This window comes from Gallinula chloropus (assembly GCF_964237585.1).
Source record: "Gallinula chloropus genome assembly, chromosome: 1".
In the NCBI taxonomy this organism is placed as follows: domain Eukaryota; kingdom Metazoa; phylum Chordata; class Aves; order Gruiformes; family Rallidae; genus Gallinula; species Gallinula chloropus.
The window spans coordinates 196,788,900-196,810,758 of record NC_140085.1 but is presented as its reverse complement, the minus strand read 5'-3'; the positions used below and the strand labels follow the sequence as shown (position 1 = coordinate 196,810,758).

At 43.2% G+C, this 21,859-nt stretch overlaps 1 protein-coding gene across 1 annotated transcript in view; it reads right to left on the bottom strand.

Moving 5' to 3' along the window:
- Positions 1–21,859, bottom strand: part of TMEM135 (transmembrane protein 135) — a gene marked incomplete at its 5' end in the record, with an annotated part of 183,914 nt that overhangs the window by 124,880 nt on the left and 37,175 nt on the right. Inside the window, one exon of the mRNA XM_084268860.1 lies at positions 16,170–16,203. Within this exon, the coding sequence (XP_084124986.1) occupies positions 16,170–16,203 (34 nt within the window). The remainder of the gene's footprint in view (positions 1–16,169; positions 16,204–21,859) is intronic.

The following is a 21,859-nucleotide window of genomic DNA, read 5'->3' as shown; positions in this document are numbered from 1 at the left end:
AGAGAATTGGGGGAAAAAAGGTAAAACTAGTGGATTGAGGTAAAGACAATTTAGTAGGACAGAAAAGGAAGATGATGATGATGACGACAATGATGATGACAGGATATACAAAACAAGACAGCACAATCACTCACCACCCACTGACCGACACCCAGCTAGCTCCCAAGCTGCAGCCCTCTCTGACCAGCTCCCAACAGCTTCTACACAGAGCAAGACACCACATGGTATGGAATATCCCTTTGCACAGCCTGGGAATGCTCTCCCAGCTTCTTGGGCACCTCCCATGGAAGGCTCATGTCTCCTTGCTGGCAGAGCCTGGTCTTTACAATTCCATCTTTGACTTAATAGTAAACAATGCTTAGCAATGACTAGAACATCAGTGTGTTATCGAGATTATTTTCACCCTAAATCCAAACCACAGCACTGTACCAGCTCCTGGGAAGAAAATTAAGTCTACCTCAGCTGAAACTACTGCCAGCTTTTCCAGTGATAATCTGTACAGAAGAGCTGGGCACCTTCAGCACTCATAGTCTTACCACTTGCAGCAGTGTCCACAACCCCAAAACATGTTTGCACCAATTTGCATCTTTCTGGGAGCCACAGGTGGTTTTACCCTATAAAGCTGCTAATTATGTCTTGAATGCAGACCTGAAGGACCATCATACATGCTCAGCCAAACAGTTATCAATATAATCTCAATTGCCAGTCTAAAAACATTTTGTGATACAAAAGAAATGGAGCAGAGGTTATCAGTTACTGTGTTTCAGTGAGACACATTTCCTCTCATTATTCATTTTATCAATCTAATAGACGTTAAGCAACTATTTAAAAATATTTGAAGAGGTTTTTGGCCTCAAAATTCAGGATTAGCACCATTACCAAATTTGTGAAGTATTTTTCTCCCAATCACCTACTCAAGCTATCTGTAAACTTTGTCTCCACAAGTTTTCCATACAAAGCAAGCAATATATACAAACTTTTTTCTTGTTCATCATGATGTTATCCCAATAATGTTTAACACAAATACACTCTACAAAGTTGTTTTCATTAACAAAAAAAAAAAAGTCAAGGAAAGTTCCTGCTTCAAAAAAAAATCCTTATTTTTCTAATTAACAGGTAAATTAGAAAGTAACAGATTAAATCAGTGAAGTAACAGATTAATGAAATCTCTGCATATAAAAATTACATGTAGAAATTTAAAGCACTGTTTGGAACACTGCTGGAAGATAAATAGCATGGCAGCTGAGTACAAAACGTATCCACAAATCAAAGTAGAATTATTCCATCTGTAAATATTTACTGTAGTGCATTGAAGCCACTGAAGTAGACTTGGCAGGTTGGAGGGAGCGAAAAGAACCATGCCTGCAGTACAGGGACTCGGTCCTACGGCTTAATTTGTGTCTGCCCCTGGTGTGGGTCCCACATGTGCAGCCTGTGATGATTTTGCACATAAGATGATCCATCAACTGAGAAAATTATGTTAAACATGCAAAAACGATCATAAACTCCAGCTTCTGTCTCCAAGGGTATTGCAAAACATCGGCTGACTCATCTTCTTCGTTTTAGTGCCGAACAGTTTCTCTGATCTAATGATTTCAATAAATATCAAGTAACTTATCATCTTCCTTAACAAAAGGTCATGATGCTCTCAGACAGACTAAAAGGCTGCTCTTTCCTCTTAACCCTGTGGCCAAATCCTGTAGCCAGAGTTCCCAAATACAGTTCAGAACACCTTTCTGTTTTCAGTTCACAGCTACTGTGGAAAACCTTGGCAGTGTTTGAGGTTTGCTTCCAAACCCCCTTCTGCACGTGAAGGTACAGGTTAACACAAATCAGTTTGACTTTGGTTTAAGTTGCTACAGATTGCAGTAACTCTGTTGAGTAAAGTTCACAAAATAATCTTCCTAGTGTGACACAAATTCTTTCAGTCATAGAATCACAGAATCTCCTGAGTTGGAAGGGACCCATAAGGATCATCAAATCCAACTCCTGGCTCCACACAGGGCCAGACAAGTCAGAGCATGGGACTGAGGGCATCATCCAGACGCTTCTTGAACTCAGCCCAGCTCAGTGCTGGGACCACTTCTCTGGGGAGCCTGTTCCAGTGCACAATCATCCTCTCAGTACAGAACCTCTTCCTAACATCCAACCTAAACCCCCCGTCGCAGCTTCCTGCTGTTCCCTTGGGTTCTATCCCTGGTCACCAAAGAGAGGAGATTGGTGCCTGCCCCTTCACTCCCCCTCATCAGGAAGCCATAGACGTTGTATATGCACTTGCAATATACAACCTACATTACACACAGGCTAGATTTCAGAGACAAAAATGGCCCATCAGTAGGACTTTATTAACAAATCAGTGAGAGATCTTACTCAGAAATACTTTCAGCCTCTGGAATATTCAGATTCATAAATGCAGTATAAGCAGGCAGTCCTGAAATTCAAAAAAATCCAACATAGATTTTCTTTTGGAGAGAATGGGGGACGGCATCCAAGAGCTTTGGTATTTATGACCATGGCAAAGTCCTCCAGCAAGGTTATTTACATCACTGAATTCCTATTACCTCTTGCTTTGCCTAAGGCCGCTAACTTACAATGATTTGCAAGCATTAGCAAACAATGCCCATATTCAAGTTCAGTGTATCCATTTCAACCCAAAGCAGTTGATATCCTACGCCAGAGTCGTGGCTCAAGACTCAAGGGGCCAGTTTGCACAGCTTAACATGCTCAAGAACCTGGTTCAGTTTCCAGCAGTCCTAATTAGGCTAAAAGTAAGAGATGTGATGACCATCAAGGTTTAAATGTAAAGCAAAAAGGGTATTCAAGAAGTTGTTGAGAATTTCAGTGTGTTAAAAGAATGTTCTTACATGGGAGAAAGTCCATAATTTGCAAAGCTCCTGCTGGTTAATAAAAGCATCCCTATAAACAAAGAGAGAGAAATAGACACAAAGACAGTGCGTGCACTTGTGTGCATGTCAGGAAACAGAGAAGGGTTTTTCTTCTCCTTAAACAATTTAAAAAACCCACCTAAAATAGTTTAAATTTTCAACTACCAAAAGCAAATAGAATTGCTTTGAAAGCATCCTTGGAAAATATTGAAGCACCTTTTAATCAACATATCCATCTGCCAAACAACAGGTAAACTTATGGAAACAAAATGCTGCAAGAACAATTTTGCCTGAGGAATTGTAGCAGCTAACTTGAACAAAAGGGACTGAAGACAACAGTTACTTTAGCCAAGGTTATGTACACTAATTGTTTTCTACAAAAGAAAAAATAACTTTTCAAGATGAAGAGATTTACAATTGAAAAAGAGTTTAGAACTCCCTGAAAGAGTTCAGAGCAGGGCCACTAAGGTGCTTAAGGGAGTGGAACATCTGCCTTATGAGGACAGGCTGAGGGAGCTGGGCCTCTTCAGCTTGGAGAAGACTAAGTGGTGACCTTATTAGTGTTTATAAACATGCAAAGTGTGAGAGTCAGGAGGATGGAGCCAGTGATAGGACAAGGGGCAATGGGTGCAAGCTGGAGCAGAGGAAGTACCCTGTGAACGCAAGGAGAAACTTTTTCACTGTGAGGGTGATGGAGCACTTGGGACAGGCTGCCCAGAGGTTGTGGAATATCCTTCTCTCTGGAGACATTCAAACCCCACCTGGATGTGTTCCTGTGTGATTTAGTCTAGGTGATCCTGCTCTGGCAGGGGGGGTTGGACTAGATGATCTTTTGAGGTCCATTCCAACTCCTAACAATCTGTGATTCTGTGATTAATCATTTGTATTTTGAAATATCTGAAGGTGACATTTTACTAAGTCTGATTTTGGAGGAAGGTTAAACAAATCCAGGACTTTTTTTTCATCAAGTCAGTTAAACGTCACAGAAAGTCATCTAACACATCTTCCTGAAGCCAACGTTCTTATTTCTGTAACCCAAGCTGTGGTGGATGTTCTTAACAAAACACTGCGTGTGCCAACTGACTGACAAACACATTCTGTCAACATAAACCAGGTTAAATAAATTGATGGCATTCAGACCCTCTTCCTGATTCCCACTTCAGATCACTCTTCTTTCTCCCTCCAAATACTGAAAAAGGAATTTCTATTTCCAGGCTTATTTTAACAAAGCCTGAAAATCTCTCTTGCAACCCCCAAGATGTGAGAAGGGCAGCAGCCGCTGAAGCACCCCATCGCTTTTGAGCAGTCACAGATTACTGAACCATAAAGAAACCTCCAGGAATCACACCACTCACATCACAAAACACCTTACTGATCTGCATGGAAGAGACCATACGTGACCAACCTCTTACGATGCAGCTGCTCTGAAACCACCCTACTGAACAGAGTGCCAGAGTAAGAAATGGTAAGTGAGGCACTACTGCAATTTCCAGAGGGACTAATGGTCTGATTTGCTGACTGTTGCTCTGTTGTGTGGAAAGGGTAGCAAAGATCCAGGAGGAGATTCAAACCGATCCTACTGTCACCCTCGTCTCAGGATTTTCCTGTAAAGCTGCTGTTAAGGCCAGTGTGTCGTCCGCAGACAGAAGGCTCTTAAAGACAGGACATGAACTGGAAAGTTTCATGTGTGAACAGGGCTCAGTCCAACATAAAAACCTGCCTTAGTAAAACCAGCCAGCTTCAGATGTCACTAAAATAAATCTTGTGCTGTCTTCAACTTTCCCCACATTTACTAGATGTAGTTTGATACTTCAGAATTACTTCCTTCTGCCTTACCAGAAATGATCAGAATTCCACACTTTCTTGAACAATATTTCCCTGTTAAAGCCCAGCTTTGAGAAAGCCTTTATTTTTTTTCCTTTTGCTTTTCCAACACAATACTGTTTTCGAGCTGACCTGTCTTCCATCCACACTGACATTTACAAGCTGTGCTAGAAGTCATCCTCCTCCACTTTTCTAACCTTATTAGAGGCATAAGGAGCATATCAGGGAGACAAGATTTCAAATGAACCACCTCCCCCTGAATGCCAAGCCAGTGACTGTTTACACAATTAAAAAACTTAAGGCCAGCACTGTTTAAAAATCGACGTATCCTGTAACAGCATCAAATGAAGACCTTCAGCAGCCACGTGGTAACATTTGCCAGCTTACACAAGGTTACAGCTCTACACCAGCACGTCCATTCTGATTATAAACCTAAGGACAAATATTTACTTACTTACAACAAGACACTGGTAATTTTTTTATACAGAGCTGTGAGACACACATTTTGACCCGGAAAAATACTTATTCAAAATGTAGAAGTGAAAATCTAACATTCACTTCAGGCTCTCTGTGCAAAGGTCTAGTTTTTGTTTAACACTATGGAAACTGTGGAAAAGGAGACAGTAACAGCAGCGTTTCCCAAAACAGCTCACTTTTTGTACAGAAAAGGCTGCTTATGATTTTTAAACCAAATTTTTCTTTGCTCCAAATCTTTCTGTGGAAGAAGTATTTGAGTGCTGCAGACACACAACTGGCTTTTATTTTGACAGCTTACGAGTTTTCAAAGGAGCAAAATGATTTCTGAGCTGAAACTGCTGTTCTGTTTCATTATCATTATCCTATAAATGACGTCAGGAACAGTATCAGACCAGACCTGGCACTAATATACTAGGAGTGGATATAGGTAATTAAAAGCATGAAGGATTTAATTTCAAGTGAAACATGTGGAGCACGGAAAATAGTAATAATTGAATGTAATATATGATTAATCAGAAACAATGCATGCTCCTTCTTTCCACCAGCCAGTTCTATGTTAAGATTAACACTGTGTAAAAAAAAAAAAAAACCTTTAAAAAATTAAATCACAAGTCAGCAGGATGAACTTACACTTCCTAAACTCTATTCCTCTTCGAATGCTTTCATTCTGTATAATTTTAAGAACTGAAGCTTTCTTCTTCTATAAAGGGAAATCCTACTCCAAAACTAGTTTTTATAATACTCCATCAATTCCACAAACCATAGAGACAGCTTGATAAGAACCACCATCAACGCAATAGCTGGAAAATTTTGAGTAGGACTGACAACATCTCAAAAAAGTCCCCAAATTCTGTCCTCTGTCCATCTCCTTTGGGCTCCAACAAGAGCAGGCAGGTTATATTTTGTGTGTTCTCATTACATCTGGTATTTAATCACCTGGTAAATACATTATTACAACAGTTGCCCAAAACATCAATGTCTGCAGAGAATCCAGCTCAGAAACACCTTTCCATCATCAAGTAGATGCGTTAGTAGCTCACTGCCTCAAATACTGTCCTGTTGTACACCACTCCCATGGCCAGCAGGACATACACTCAGATCTTCAAGCCCCAGCAAAGGACTGCAGGGTTTGGGGCAAGGGAAGGCATCACAAGCCTGCAGAAGCATTTTACCCACTTCACTCAACACCTGCCAGCAGCACCTCGACCCTGAGGACTGCTCTGAAGCAGAGGTGAAGATGCAAATGGCAAATACTGCTGGAAATGGAAAACAATCCCTGACAAAGAGGGTCCATTTCTACACCTACATTATCACATACAGAAAGAGAAAGCAGAGCTTTTGCTTAAGTAGTGCATAAGCTCAACACAACTTCTTCACTCACACTTAGAATTAGAGAATCACAGAATCTCCTGAGTTGGAAGGGACCCATAAGAATCATCAAATCCAACTCCTGGCTCCACACAGGGCCAGACAAGTCAGAGCATGAGACTGAGCATATTGTCCAGACGCTTCTTGAACTCAGTCCAGCTCAGTGCTGGGACCACTTCTCTGGGGAGCCCGTTCCAGTGCACAACCACCCTCTCAGTACAGAACCTCTTCCTGACAGCCAACCTAAACCCCCTCTATTGCAGCTTCATGCTGTTCCCTCAGGTTCTATCCCTGGTTACCAAAGAGAGGAGCTCAGCACTTGCCCCTTCACTCCCCCTTGTCAGGAAGCCACAGACCCCAGTGAGGTCTCCCCTCAGCCTCCTCTTCTCCAGGCTGAACAAACAAAGGGACTTCAGCCTCTCCTCAGAGGAGAGCCTCCCCTCCAGACCCTTCCCCATCCTTGACCTGCCAGAGCAGACCCATTTCCCCTTCCTCCCAAACCCCACAAACTTGGAAGCACAAGAGGGGAGCAGAAACTGCCAAGCAACAGGGACTGCTGCTGAGAAAGGAGGATAATCACTGTATTTCTGGAAGGTATGAGGAGGAAAATGTGACTGCCTGACAATGTAAGGATCGGAGCGAAGGGAAGATGGCTGCTAGGACTGTTGTGAAGTATAAAGAGGAGACTCACTCTCACAAGCTTTCCCCGGAAGACCTCTGAAACCTCTTCCCTCCACTGGGAAAACTCCCAACTTTCTTGGAGCACTACTGGGAATTCACCTGCTGAGAAGACTTGAACTCTCTCTTGACCCATCTTTTTAATGAACTCGTTGTCAACAGCAATTTCTTATCATCAAGAATCATAGAATTGTAGGGGTTGGAAGGGACCTCAAGAAATCATTGAGCCCAACCCCAAATCCTATGTGCACTACAGATGGGTGCATGAGAGAGCTTTTCAGAACCTGAAGTTAAGCACTACTTTAATTCAAATTACCAACTAGCAAAGAGTTAACTATAGAAGTCAATTAGCTTTCTTTAGCATTTAGGATATTTCTAATATGAAGTTCTGCATAAGCTATAAACTTTACCTGAGAGGGAAATTTCACAACTCATTTGCAATATTTATGTCTTTGCTAATTCCAGAAACTTGGGTTGTGGAGCATAAAGATCAGTACTGCATCAAGCTTCTGAGGACATACACTGGAAAGCTCAAAAATGCAAAGCAGCTTTGCATAGAAAGCAAGAGACAACGTATTAAATGTTTTCTCCGACTCCTGCCAAAAGTCCTGCTCTGTAGTGATGGATGAGGTTTCCTGAGGCTAAGATGCCAAAGCCAATTAGCCATGTCAATCCACAAGAGCACCAGCTGCCAGGATCTAACTTTATTACTGTATTACTTAAAAGTGAAGACATCAGCAATGTTTAAGTTCACATGACTCCTAATTTTAAAACCTGCCTTTTAAAGATTTAGGGTGGTGGGAGTGACAATGACCTTAGGTTTCAACCTTTGAAAATCACCACAGAGTGCCGTGAATTATCCATAATTCGATTATGTAAAGTATTCTGTTAATCAAATTAGTCTACCTCATGCTCTACTGAAAAGAAAGTTAAGACCTCAGCTTATTTCCCTCCTCCTATGAGTTTTATGTAATGTTTATATTTAAAAGTAGCAATTTATTTCAATATTGCCTGGCTCAGTTGCCAAACCACCTATCCCACAGAACATGATCCACGTAAAGTACACAGCTCACCCATTTACAGCATCTAATTCTGAATTCCAAAATACAATTTTTTTGGAAAGTGTCTTGAGCATTTATCAACTAGAATAAAACATGCCTGAGTCTTTGATTATTTAAAACCATCTGCATTTCATTTTCAAGCAAGGACTTTGGAAATGTTGATCATACAATACACTTCCCTGCAGAGTCACCACAATAAACTCAACAATTCTGTGAAAGGGAAAACGTTTCTTCTGCTTAGGTGCCTGTGAAGCAGAGACCTGAACAGCACTGTAAGGCCTTACAAAGCGCCCATTTCTCTTCAATAACTTCCACATTCCTCCAAACTACTCAGAAAAATTGCTCCTTTTCAACATTGCTCCTTTTCAAGAAGCCTACATAACTTTATTAACCTCTTCATAGAAACCATTTTGGCTTTGTGCTCCTAATTACTACATTTATGCTCCCTTCGCTCTACACTCCACTTTTCAACTGGCATATGGTATCAACAGCATCTCCTCCTGAACTGTTCTATACCCTGGTGATGCTGAGAGAATAAGATAAAAGCAGGAGGTTAAGAAAAGTTCCAAGTTATCTAAGAAGAGAAAATGAGCTTTTTTTTTCCACATTCAAAGCTGGATTTAGTTAGTTTTAATTATTTCTAAAATGGAGGTCTTTAATGATGTTTGCAAACATGCATAAAAATATTCAGGAATTTCAGCAAATAAGAAATAGAAGAACTTCAAATTAATAAAAGGTAGTTCTTAAGTGTTGCATCTACCTGTCAAGACTGCAAACCAAAGGCAAAAGAGACCAGAATGAGTAACAAGGATATTCCAGTTATGCAGATCTTTGAATCTGTAACCCTTCTTGTTTCATCAAGATTTTTTCCTTTGAGATGTTTCTAAAAGACAAATTCATATTTTGAGCCTTTATTTTGTAAAATACTCTATGTGGCATTAGTGTCTGAGAATGCTGTATTTCGTTACCATTTAATTAGACTATTAATTATTGCCTACTGAAATTACAAACTATGTTTCTCACTCAAGCACACTATCTTCATGTCTAAACTAAGGTCCGATTAGCTTTCTTCTTTGACACATGCTCTTTAAAAGGATAAAAATCTATTGATCTTGGTTCTGTTTCCTCAGTTTGGTAAACCAGCCTGCCCCTTTGCTCCCCCTTGTCAGGAAGCCACAGACCATGATGAGGTCTCCCCTCAGTCTCTTCTTCTCCAGGCTGAACAAACCCAAGGACTTTGGCCTCTCCTCGTAACTCTTCCCGTCCAGACCCTTCCCCATCCTTGTTGCCCTCCTCTGGACACTCTCTAAGAGTTTTGTGTCCCTCTTGTACTGTGGTGCCCAAAAGTGCCCCCAGGACTCAAGGTGAGGCCGCCTCAGCGCAGTGCAGAGCAGGACAATCCCCTCCCTGGACCAGCTGGCCATGCCGTGCTTGATGCACCCCAGGATGTGGTTGGCCCTCCTGGCTGCCTGGGCACACTGCTGGCTCATGGGTAACTTGCTGTCGACCAAGACCCCCAAATCTTTCTCAGTATGTCTGTCCTAAAGAAGGCTAAGGAAGAGTCTCTCCTCCTAAATCCAGATGACAAAATAGCAGAAAAATAATATTCTGTAACAAAAAGCAGGATTTATCAAGGAACATTGCATGACCTGAGCGCAGGAGAAGCAAAAACTCTTCACAAAATCCCAGGTTACAACATGGGCCCATACAGCTGCAAAACCACCAGGATTTAAAGCAGGGATTCAGCACTCAGAGCTGAGCTTCAAATTTGAGACTGGTTAAGAACAAAGCATGTATTAGCACTGTAGCCTGAGGGAAAAAACTAGTGAGATGGTATCGATGTCTAAATTGATACCAGAGAAGACTTGGTTCTTGTTAGCACTAAAATTAAAGGCTTAACTCGTGACAGAAGTTCAAAAATTATCAACTACAGCCAGCAGCAAGCCGTCACCAGGGGCAGTTAGTCCACGTGACAGCAGAAATTTTGCAATGAATGAGTACTTGAGACATCTTTCTAGGCTGTACTAAACTCTGTCCTCTTCGCTCTCCCCTCAGCTAGCGATGACAGATGCTTCCCCAGGGAAACTGATCTATCGCTTCAGAACACTGTTCCAACACTGGGTTTTGTCCTCCACGAGGCAGGAATCCCTCAGTGATCTCAAGTTCCAGCTCAGTGCAGTTTTCAAAGGAGAAATTCCAAGAGCAACCCTGTGACTTTTCAAATGGGAGGTCACAGCAGAATATATTAGTATCACAGAAGCATTTAGGTTGGAAAAGACCCTTAAGATCATCGAGGCCAACCATTAACCTCGCACTGCCAAGTCCACACAATACAATTTACATTATCTACTAAAAAGAGTGGTAAAATCCAACATACTAGAACCCAGCTCTTCTAAAAACATACTGGGTACAAGTAAATCTCTCTGATCTATCTGCCCTTCTTCATTCTAGATTGCCTCCATCTTTTGACTCAAGTTGAATTGTTCCCAATAGAGAAGAAAAGGAAACAGTGTTTTGTTAATGTCAGTTCAGTACACTGGAATAGAAGACACTGTCTCGTGTTACAATAAATGAACTGTGTAACCAAACATAATGGTTTGCCAAAAGAAATGTGACATGTTAAATACCTGTTATTTCACGGGATTATCTATGAAGAAGACACAATCATGAAGTTCTTTTATTTAAAGGATATTTCTGAACTGGTAGGCAGTCTTATAGCATGTAACAGCACTACGTGACACTTTGTCAGAGCTGCAAGCTATACAAGTAACAGAAACGCAATGTTAGAGTCAAGCACAATACTCAAAACCCCAAACTAAACCTAAACCTTCGAGCTGTACTATTCATAGCACCCTCCCATGCTCCACTGTAACCAGCACAGGGTATTTCTTGCAACATCCGTCACAATTCGGACACGCTGGCAGCTCTGTGCAGAGAGCACTTGATAAGCTGGTGAGAAAACTCACTCAGGAATGTTCAGTGTCACAGACCTTCTTGTGTGCAAGAACCTTCCTGGACAGAATTACCAGATTGCCCTTAGGTTCAAAGAGTGGATTTCTGCTGGTGTGTTTTTTTCTTGCAATAGCAACTCCCGCTCCTCGTTCTTTCATTCCTCCATGTATCACCCCACAGAGCATGGAACAGTAACAACACATTCAGTGCATAAGGGAAGTGAAACCAGACAGCCTGTGGCCCCGAACACTCAAACCAGGGTTTATATTGAGCCATATCTGTGTCAAGCTCAGCATCCATGTCCATATATCATAAATTGGGTTAATGGCTTTGCCTTTTAAAATATTACAAAGCAGGAAGATTTCGTAGCATTTGGCATTGGTGAGGCTGCACCTTGAATGCTGTGTCCAGTTCTGGGCTCCTCACCATAAGAAGGACATTGAGGTCCTGCAACGAGTCCAGAGAAGGGCAACCAGGCTGGTGAAGGGGCTGGTGGGAAAATCATCTGAGGAGCGGCTGAAGGACCTGGGGGTGTTTAGCTTGGAGAACAGAAGGCTGAGGGGAGACCTTATCACTGCCTACAGTTACCTGAAAGGAGGTTGCAGAGTGGTGAGCGATGGTCTCTTCAGCCAGGTGACAGGATATAGGACAAGGGGAAATAGCACAAAGCTGCACCAGGCAGGGTCAGATTAGATGTTAGGAAAAAATTCTTCACTGAAATAGTTGTCGGGGCCTGGAACAGGCTGCCCAGGGAGGGGGTTGAGTCACTGACCCTGGATGTGTTTAAAAAGAGGTCAGATGAGTTACATAGGGATATAGTTTAGCATAGGACAGGAACGGTTGGACTCAATGATCTTAAAGGTCTTTTCCAACCTTGTGATTCTGTGATTCTTCAGCGTTTCTGCATGCTCCTGGACCAAATATTTTGGGTTTTCAGAGTAGGACTTAGACCCAGCCTTTATATTGACTAAGCGCAGCCAAAATGAACCTACATTTAGACTATTCATGGAACTGAAAAACAATTTAAGTGTGAAACTGCTTGGACCAGTTTAAAAGTGCTCAGCTGTATGGTGCTCTATCATGTACAGAAGAGCATCACCCACTGGAATGCCTCTGGTCAACTTGTTCCTTCAGTGTTTGTTTAATGTGAACAGTGGTTTTTAGTAGCTTAAACTAGTTCTTAACTGGATTTGAAATATAAAAGCATTTCTGAAATAGCAGATGGAAGGAGTTGGTAACTTGGAAAGGAAGAGCAACGAGGTCAAGCTGGAGGCCTGTGTATCAAGTGGAGTCCCTCAGGGGTCAGTACTGGGACATGTACTATTTAATATATTCATCGATGACCTGGATGAGGGAACTGAGTGCATCATCAGCAAGTTTGCTGATGACACAAAACTGGGAGGAGTGACTGACGCCCCAGAGGGCTGTGCTGCCATTCAGCAAGACTTGGACAGGCTGGAGAGATGGGTGGGGTGAAATTTAGTGAAATACGAGGGCAAGTGGAGAGTCTTGCATCTAAGGAACAACAACCCCAGGTACCAGTATAGGTTGGGGACTGGCCTGTTGGAGAGCAGCATAGGGGAGAGGGACCTGTGGGTCCTGGTGGACAGAAGGATGGCCATGAGCCAACAATGTGCCCTCTGCCTAAGAAAGCCAATAGCATCCTGGGGTGTATGAGAAGGGGTATAGTTCGTAGGTCGAGAGAGGTCCTTCTCCCCCTCTACTCTGCCCTGGTGAGACTGCACCTGGAATCCTGTGTCCAGTTCTGGGCCCCTCAGGTCAAGTAGGACACAGAACTCCTTGAAAGAGTCCAGCACAGGGCCACTAAGATGATGAAGGGCATGGAACATCTTCCTTAGGAGGAAAGGCTGAGGGAGTTGGGTCTCTTTAGCTTGGAGGAGATGAGGGGTGACCTCATCAGTGGCTAAATATGTAAAAGTTGAGTGTCAGGAGGACGGAGCCAGGTTCTTCTCTGTGATGTCCAATGATGGGACAGTGGGCAATGGGTGCAAGCTGGAACATAGGAAGTTCCATGGGAATATAAGGAAAACTTTCATTGGAAGAGTGATAGAGCCCTGGAACAGACTGCCCAGAGAGGTTGTGCAGTCTCCTCTGGAGAGATCAAAACTTGTTTGGACATGTTTCTGTGTGATGTAACCCAGATAATCTTGCTCTGGTGGGGGATTGGACTAAATGATTTTTCTAGGTCCCTTCCAACCCCTACCCTTCTGTGATTCTCTGAGGTAAGCAGGCTCCCAGCTTCACTACCAAGTTGATAATGTGAACATGGTCACAGCAGCTCTCAGAGGTTTTCCAGAAAGAGTCACAAGTTTGGATGTACAAAACTTTGAAGATCTTCCCTTACTGCACTCAACTGTCCCCTCAGCATTTCTCTTCATTAGCACAGGTCTTGAAATTACAATTGCAGCATTGTACTACATATGGGACAATGTTCCCTTTCTCCTGTACTTGGTTTTCATACTCCACCATCTCTCTGGGCAACCTGTGCCAGTGATCTACCACCCTCACAGTGAAGAATGTTTCCTAACGTCCAACCCAAATCTACCTTCTTCTAGTTTAAAACCATCACCCCTCATACTATTGCTACATGCCTGTCTAAACAGCAGACAGTAGTAATTCAAATTAACAGCAACAAAATTCATTCATTTTCGACAAGCCTACCATTTTCTTTATCATCTGCTTGCTGCTTTAACTAGAATAGACTCTAGGTTTTCCCATCTTTCTTCCACAACTTACACCTGTAACACTCCCACAAACCAATTCCCATTACATCATCCAAGCTCCAGTCCCTTCATGCTCCTTGCCACAATACATTCTAACTTCTCATCTTTAGATTGTACTTTACCTCCTTTTCTTCCAGCCTTTCTTATTTTTCCAATTTATTTCCTGATCTATTGGAGGGTGTCCCTGCCCATGGCAGGGGGTTGGAACTAGATGATCTTTGAGATGCATTCCACCCAAATCGGTCTGGGATGCTGTGGGTCTGTGACATCTTTCCACTCCCTAACGTTCGCTCTATGGCTGGGCAGAACTCCTACACTTCTTCCTCCCATCACACTCAAGAACCAGTCATCAACAGCATCACTCTGCCTTTTGCACCCAGCTGCCTTACCTTATGCTCGAGCTTTACACCATTTAACTCATGACCCTCAAGAGCTACTGGTTAACATTAACACCTCAAATCTTGTAAGCACACCACCATGGATTAAAACCCATAGTACAAAGTGAAGGGAGCCTTTGATACAGTTTGAATAACAAAAATAGCAAATAAGGAAACTTCCACTTTTATATCAAGTTGGCCCTAGGCCAGATTAGTCTCCTCCTACCTTGCAAATCGAGGGCTGCATTGTTTTGGTTTGTTTGTGATACAAAAAAAAAAGTTCCTAATCCCAAGACACAGTCTCTTCAATTTAACAGCAACAGCTCAACTGTTGAGCTGTTCCCAACAAAGTAGGCCATAACTCTCTGGAAACATAAGAGCTATACATCTTACTTATGTGGAGTCGTTAACATCACCTCTTTTTCCAGATAAAAATAACTGCAGATTACATTTCATTTTCCACCTTTCCTTGGAATCCTTGGGCTCTCTTGAGGTCCCTTCCAATCCCTAACATTCTGTGGCTCTGTGAGCCTCTCAAGGTTAAGATATCCTTAGAGGAATCCAACTTTGTTCCTGTGTGTTATTGAGGGTCTGAACATCTATTTCATTTCAAAAAAGGGATCTGTCATCAATTCAAAACTGAAAAAAACCTACAAAGAAAAGGAACCTTAAACGATACTGTATGAGCCATCCAAGTCAAGCAGATATTAAAGTTAAAATGGTACTTGACAGTCATAAAATTCATGGCAAGAACTAATTCCATCTCTTCCAAACTCTGTAAGCTCCACTCGTGAGTCTCTAATGACAGGCAGTACATGAACAGAAAACAACCCAAGAAACAATTTCTGCCTAACAGAAACTGTTAAGCAGGATTTCACAGAGAAATCTGGCATTTTGGGGATATTTACCTGCTAGCAAACATATGATGTCACCTCCTTCCAAAAGCCACCTGCCAAAATTTTCACAAGAGTCGCCATCAGTGGCTTTACAAGGATGGAAGCAACGGTACCAGGATTATCGCCCTAGTCTGTACTGCAACGTGTCTCTTCATTTCTACTCCTGAATCTTTTTATTGTCCCACACTTGCACGACTGCTGAGGCCCCAGAAGACTGCTCCAGTAGTGTGGAGCACAGCTGTTGGGTTGGTTCCTTTTTTGTAGCTTCCATGACTCTTCACACAACTCAAACTTCATAAAAACCTCAGATAATTCATTTAGCATCATAAAATCAGTTCTGAGGGAATATGATAGGGTAACAAGTATTACATATTCAGAGAACCTTAACGCACAAAGCATCATTTCAATCAATCAATTTACTGCTGATAAGTATTGGAAGCCAAGACCATTCTGTGGTTCTATACAGAATGTGACACAAAAAATTTTAAATCAACACAACCACTTGGTAAAAATACCTGTATGTCTTATTTTGGTATCAGTTTGAGAAACCAATTAATTATCAAACTAAAGTATGCAGTCTTGGATTGCTCACCTGCAAAATAACAAACAGTAAAAGCACCAGATACCATTCTACTATGGAGGGGATATATAAAACTACCCACTGTCCTGGGGTATGATACAAGAAATTTTGAGCATAGCACAATGAAACACATTTCAGCCTCTGTTTACAGCTGAGTCCAAAAGGCCTACAGTTACAATTTGCTCTAAAGATAATTTTATTTACCTAATAATACATGATTTTTAAAGAAAAATCCTGGAAACATTAAATAGGCAACAAATCTCAGCATCCATTTTAAACAAGATACATTCTTACATATTATTGTTTCTGAAATAAAATACTACTTACTTGGTTGGCCATGTAAATTGTGAGAAGACCTCTCCTATAAACAGAAATTATCAAATTAGTGAATGAATGAAACATATTTTGCACACTGAAGAAAACCACTTTAAGCATTAAGAATTCTTTATTAAAGAGATTTTAAAAACAGATTAACCTATGGAGGATGGATCATTTCCACCCTATAGAAAAAGAAGCATGAACCCTAAAATACCCCTTGACAGCATGGTATTCAAAGCTATGAGGAGTTACATGAACCAAGTTATATATAGCAGCTACTGCACAAGAGTCCTGAAGCTTCCACGAAGGGGAAAGGCACCTTGAATTACACAGCACTGACCACAAAATAAAAGCCTACACATGAGCTGGTAACGGAAGCGAAGAAACCGTGGCCAAAGCCACGAATTTACACAAGAATACTTGTGCCTAAGCTTCTATTTTGTCATCAGCGCTGTGTAACTCAGGGGGCTTTAGCCCTTCTGCGAACATTAGCATGGAAAGTGTCTTCTACTGAGGCCAAGGATGCAGAAATCCTGGTTCAAACCAGCACGCCATACCTTTTCTAGCTGAGAGTCACAACCCCAACAGCGCCCTGGCACAGTGGCCAGCTTTTATTCTTCTAATCTTCAGGGGTTTTGTTGGTTTGCTTTTTTTTCTTTCTATTTTTGGCTGTGTCCCTATGTCTCAACCCATAGCTCAGAGTTATTTAGACAGGAGAAGTATAAACTTGACCTCGCACTCTCCACTTTGCCTGATTTGGGCCAGTGGGATCCTGGGGTGCATTAAAAGGTGCATTGCCAGCAGGTCAAAGGAGGTGATCCTCTCCCTTTACTCTGCCCTGGTCAAGGCCCCACCTGGAGTATTATAGTGTCCAGTTCTGGGCTCCCTGGTATAAAAAAGACAGGGATTTCCTGGAGAGAGTCCAGCGGAGGCTACGAAGATGATTAAAGGACTCGAGCATCTGCCCTGTGAGGAAAGTCTGAGTGAGCTGGGGCTCAGCCTTTCTTCAGCCTTGAGAAAAGAAGATTGAGAGGGGATCTGATCAATGTTTATAAATATCTCAAGTGTGGGACACAGGGGGAAATGACCAGCCTCTTCTCAGTGGGGACAGGACAAGGGGCAATGGGCTCAAGTTGGAGCACAGGAAGTTCCACATCAGTATGTGGAAGAACTTTTTCACAGTGAGGGTGACAGAGCCCTGGGACAGGCTGCCCAGGGGGGTGTGGAGTCACCTTCTCTGGAGATATTCAAGACCCATCTAGACGCCTCCCTGTGTGACCTGTCCTAGGGAACCTGCTTTGGCAGGGGGGTTGGACTCTATGATCTTTGGAGGTCCCTTCCAAACCCTACAATTCTGTGATACTGCAGCACAAGGCCAAAACTGAACCCCTGACTACGAGCTGCTCCAGCAGCAGACTGTATTAGATGTCACTGCAGGCTCCAGATGAAAAATTCCAGTTATTTTCTGCACAGCATTTGCAAGTCATCATCAGCCCCGAGAAAGTGGAAGACCTCACCACTGTGGATCTCTTTGCCCTCGTTCCTTCCTCCCCTTGTGCAAAGATCAGCTTAGCAACTTGGGCAAAGGCCAGAAAACTCCGTTCCAATATTTCTTACTGCACTGGTGCTCTTAACTTCTTGATTTTACTGTCAACCTTGTAGTATTTCGGGTTTGTCTTACTGTACCCATCACAATATCACAGAAGGCACCACGTGTATAATCGCTGCTTTCTCAATATGGAACTGAGTTCATAAACTGATCTCATCTTTGTCTTCACATCATTCAGGATTTTTTATATTGCTACTAAATGAAAAACAGAAGGTCCATACTGGATCAAATATTGGATACTTCATGGGTTTTGGATTCCACTCCAAAAGTTTAGGATAAATATCCAAACACTCAACTCTTTGGAAAAACAGAATTCTATTTACCCAAGTAAGCTGATGCATTTTGAGTATTCAGGAGAACATTGGAATAGCAGTAACACACTTACCTGTGAGAAGCTGCTGTCAGCTACTGGCTGACAGACACAGCTCTAAGAGTACAGTATGTCCATCTGCAGCTGTATTATAGACAGTGTGCACAAAGCAGAAAGACCATTCCATGTGCACACAATTCACAGAATCATAGGGGTCTGAAGTGACCTCAAAAGATGATCAAGTCCAACCCCCCTGCCAAAGCAGGTTCTCAGGACAGGTTGCACAGGGAGGCATCCAGATGGGTCTTGAATATCTCCAGAGAAGGGGACTCCACAACCCCCCTGGGCAGCCTGTCCCAGGGCTCTGTCACCCTCACTATGAAAAAGTTCTTCTGCATATTGGTGCAGAACTTCCTGTGCTCCAACTTGAGGCCATCGCCACTTGTCCTGTCCCCACAGACCACTGAGAAGAGGCTGGCCATTTCCCCCCGTGTCCCACACTTGAGATATTTATAAACATGGAACAGATCCCCTCTCAATCTTCTTTTCTCAAGGCTGAACAGCCCCAGTTCATTCAGCCTTTAATTTACTCAGTGTCTCTGCCACACACATACGGATGACATGCAGGCAGAGTCTTTTAACCTCCCACTGATTATTTTTTTTAATTGCTTTTACTGTTTTTAAGTACCAAAAAACCTAAGAATTTGATTTGACAAAGTTTTAGCTTCTATTGTGGTCCCTTCTGGCTAAGTGGAGAATACAAGTCACCAACCGCAAAGACAAAGAAAGGAAAAGGAGCTGGAGAAGAGGAAGGAAAGACACCAGAAGCTGCAGTGCAGCTGCAGCAAGAAGTAGGTGGTCGGGAAGAGGGAAACTACGTAGACAACAAATGAGCACAAGTCATTTCCAGAGCTGAAAAATACAGAAAGCTGCTATATGACATCACCTGAAGTGCCTGCAGCAAAAGCTGCAGTATGAGGTTCAGCTAGCTCCAAACAGAAAGAGCTTCCTTTGCCCAAACTCATTCTGTAACTGTTTTAAAAAGAAATAGCTCCATGTTTCATGGGGGGGTAGGGAGGGGGTGGGGGAAGACTCTGCATAACCCAACCCTGAACCCAACTGTTAAAAGCGGGTGGCAGTTCAGGAAACATTGTGCTATTTTGTAACAATGACAGCTGATGGAAACCAGGACAGAAAGATGGAGGTAGGCCAAGCAATGGGTCACTGATACAACCCAAGGCCTGTATTAAAACTGCAGCTGGTAAATAAGAAAAGAATCTAATTGGGAAACGGTATTACAGGAGCAGGAAATAATTAAACAACAATAATTAGTCAGCCATGCCTAACCACCTGCTACTTACACCAGTGATGGGCAGCCCAGGTCACTGCGGGAAAGCCCAAGTAGACACACACAAATCCTTCCTGCCTTTTACAGAATCACAAGGTTGGAAAAGACCTTTAAAATCATCAAGTCCAACTGTACCCACCCTCTACTAAACCATATCCCTGAGCAACTCATCTACCTATCTTCTAAATACATTCAGGGTTGGTGACTCAACCCCTCGCTGGACAACCTGTTCCAGTGCCCGATAACCCTTTCGGTGAAGTACTTTTTCAGGGCATCTGAACCTGCCCTGGCACAGCTTGATGCCATTCCCCTTGTCCTATCACCTGTCACTTGGGCAGAGAGTGCAACAACCATCTCTCTCTCTACAACCTCCTTTGAGGTAATTGTAGGCAGTGATAAGGTCTCCCCTCACCCTCCTCTTCTCCTGGCTAAACCACTCCAGTTCCCCAGCCGCTCCTCATACGGTCTCTGCTCTCCAGACCCTTCACCAGCCTGGTTGCCCTTCTCTGGACACACTCCAGGACCTCACTGTCTTTCTTGGAGTGAAGGGCCCAGAACTGGACACAGCACTCAAGGTGGGGTCTCACCAATGCCAAGCACAGGGACACAATCACCTCCCTGGACCTGCTGACCATGCAGTTTCTGATACAAGCCAAGATGCCATTGGCCTTCTTGGCAATCTTGCTGGCTCATATTCTGTCTGCAGTCAACCAACACCCCCAGATCCTTCTCCACCAGGCAGCTCTCCAGCCAGTCTCCCCCAGGCCTGTAGTGCTGCATGAGGTCATTATGTCCCAAGTGCAGGGCTCTGTACTTGGCTACCACCATCCTGTTGGTATCAGCCCATCAGCACAGCCTATTCAGATCCCTCTGAAGAGCCTCTCTTCCCTCAGACAGATCAACACTTCCTCACAACTTAGTGTCATCTGCAACTTACTGAGGGACCATTCAATCCCTTCATCCAGGTCATTGATAAAGACACTGAACAGGACTGGACCCAGAACTGAGCTCTGGGGAACACAACTTGTGACCGGCCTCCAGCTGGAATTGAGCTCCATTTACCACACCCTTAGGGTCTGGCCATCCAGCCAGTTTTTTACCCATCAGAGCCTGCACCTGTCTAGGCCAGTGCTAGCTGGCTTCTCAAGCAGAATGCTGTGAGAAACTGTGTCAAAGGCTTTGCTGAGGTCAAAGTACACTACATCCACAGCCCTCCATCATCCACTACTGCTCCATCATCTCTGCCTCGTGCCATCTCCTTCCTGAGATTACTCTCACCAAGCTTTTCATTTCATTCTGGCTGTCCATTGCTTCCCTCACACCTCTTTAACCAGCAGCACATCCATACTCTGCTCTGTTTCTAACGATATACAAGATTTTTAATTGAGGAAAAAAAAATACAAGCTCGGGACACGATTCATGAGTGGCAGACCAAGGCTAAATAAGAACAAGGACTTAAGTCCATGTCCAAGAGAGATGCACCTGTGGGACTGTGCACCTGTGTCCTGGCTTTCGGCTGGGACAGAGTTAATTTCCATCAGAAGCTGGGATGGGACACAGTCAGGACAAAGCCAGGACAGCTGACCCAAACCAGCCACAGAGGTATTGTATGTCATCACACAGTGAGCAAATCGCATTGTGTACCACCCACTTTGAACATTCTTTTATTAGCAATGTTGTTACTTCCCTCTCCCTCTGCTGTCCCCAGTAAACTGTCCTTATCTCAACCCTATTCTCCTCCCCACCCCACCAAGGAGTGGAAGGAGCAAGTGAGTGGGTGCATGGCACTCAGCTGCTGGCTGTTGTGGTTTACCACAGCAGTCCTTTTTGGCACCCAACACGGGACATGAAGGGCTGTGATAACAGCAAATCCAACCCAAGCATGTTAAACAACATTTTGGTAAGTATTTATAATGCTATTTAAACATCACTGGTCGTAATGGTGGTGTGTTTGGTCACAGCTGTGGTAAGCAAACCTGTACATGCTGTATGTATTTCCAGGGAGGTGGTTGAGTCACCTTCCCTGGATGGGTTTAAAAAAAGGGTGATGAGGTGCTTAGGGATATGGTTTAGCATAGGACAGGAATGGTTGGACTTGATTTTAAAGGTCTTTTCCAACCCCGTGATTCTGTATTCCCCATTTATCACCTCTGGGAGATGGGTCAGGATTCTCATTTTGTTGTGCTCTGGGATATCCATTTATGATGACATCAATGGTCATGAGCCTAAGCTGGTATTCGCACAGGGCACTGCTGTCACGTCCATAGATCAGGGGTGGATACATTCTCCCACTCTTCCACTTCCCCTTTTCCCTTCAGGCTGGTTACAGCAGCTTTGGAGACCTGTGAATACCATTTGAGATATTCAAGTCAGCATGCTCTTAGTGCCAGGTCTTCTGAGTGTGTTTCAAGTCTTGTTTAGAGTTAAAAAAC